The 304-nt window shown below is 61.8% G+C and overlaps 1 protein-coding gene across 1 annotated transcript in view; it reads left to right on the forward strand.

Annotated features, from left to right (window-relative positions):
- Positions 1-296, forward strand: part of LOC102769247 (chromosome unknown open reading frame, human C21orf140) — a 1,323-nt gene extending 1,027 nt beyond the window's left edge. The window contains 1 exon segment of the mRNA XM_006779589.2: positions 1-296. This exon segment is cut by the window's left edge and continues 28 nt beyond it. Coding sequence (XP_006779652.1) covers positions 1-270 — 270 coding nt within the window. The 3' untranslated portion in view covers positions 271-296.
- Positions 297-304: the final 8 nt, after the last annotated feature.

Genomic DNA, 304 nt, shown 5'->3' on the forward strand with positions numbered 1-304 from the left:
AAGGCCTGCGGGCACGAGCTGCTCTGCCTGCCTCCCCTGTACAACTAGCTGAACCCGCTGGACCTGGCCTGGTCCGCGCTCAAGTGGTTCATCATCAACCACAGGAGGGAGTTCTGCCTGAAGTCCATCGACAGCCTCTACACGTACCAGTTCCTCCTCCTCAGCGACCTCATCAGCAAAGGGATGGAGAGCATCGGCCCCAGCAAGTGGAGGACCCTCATCAACAAGGTGCGCAGGTGGGAGAACTACTACCTCGGCAAGTTCTCTTAAGGGCGCGTCCTCGCCGAGCGGCCAGGCGGGGCCC

This window comes from Myotis davidii, unplaced genomic scaffold (assembly GCF_000327345.1).
Source record: "Myotis davidii unplaced genomic scaffold, ASM32734v1 scaffold170, whole genome shotgun sequence".
Taxonomy (NCBI): Eukaryota; Metazoa; Chordata; class Mammalia; order Chiroptera; family Vespertilionidae; genus Myotis; species Myotis davidii.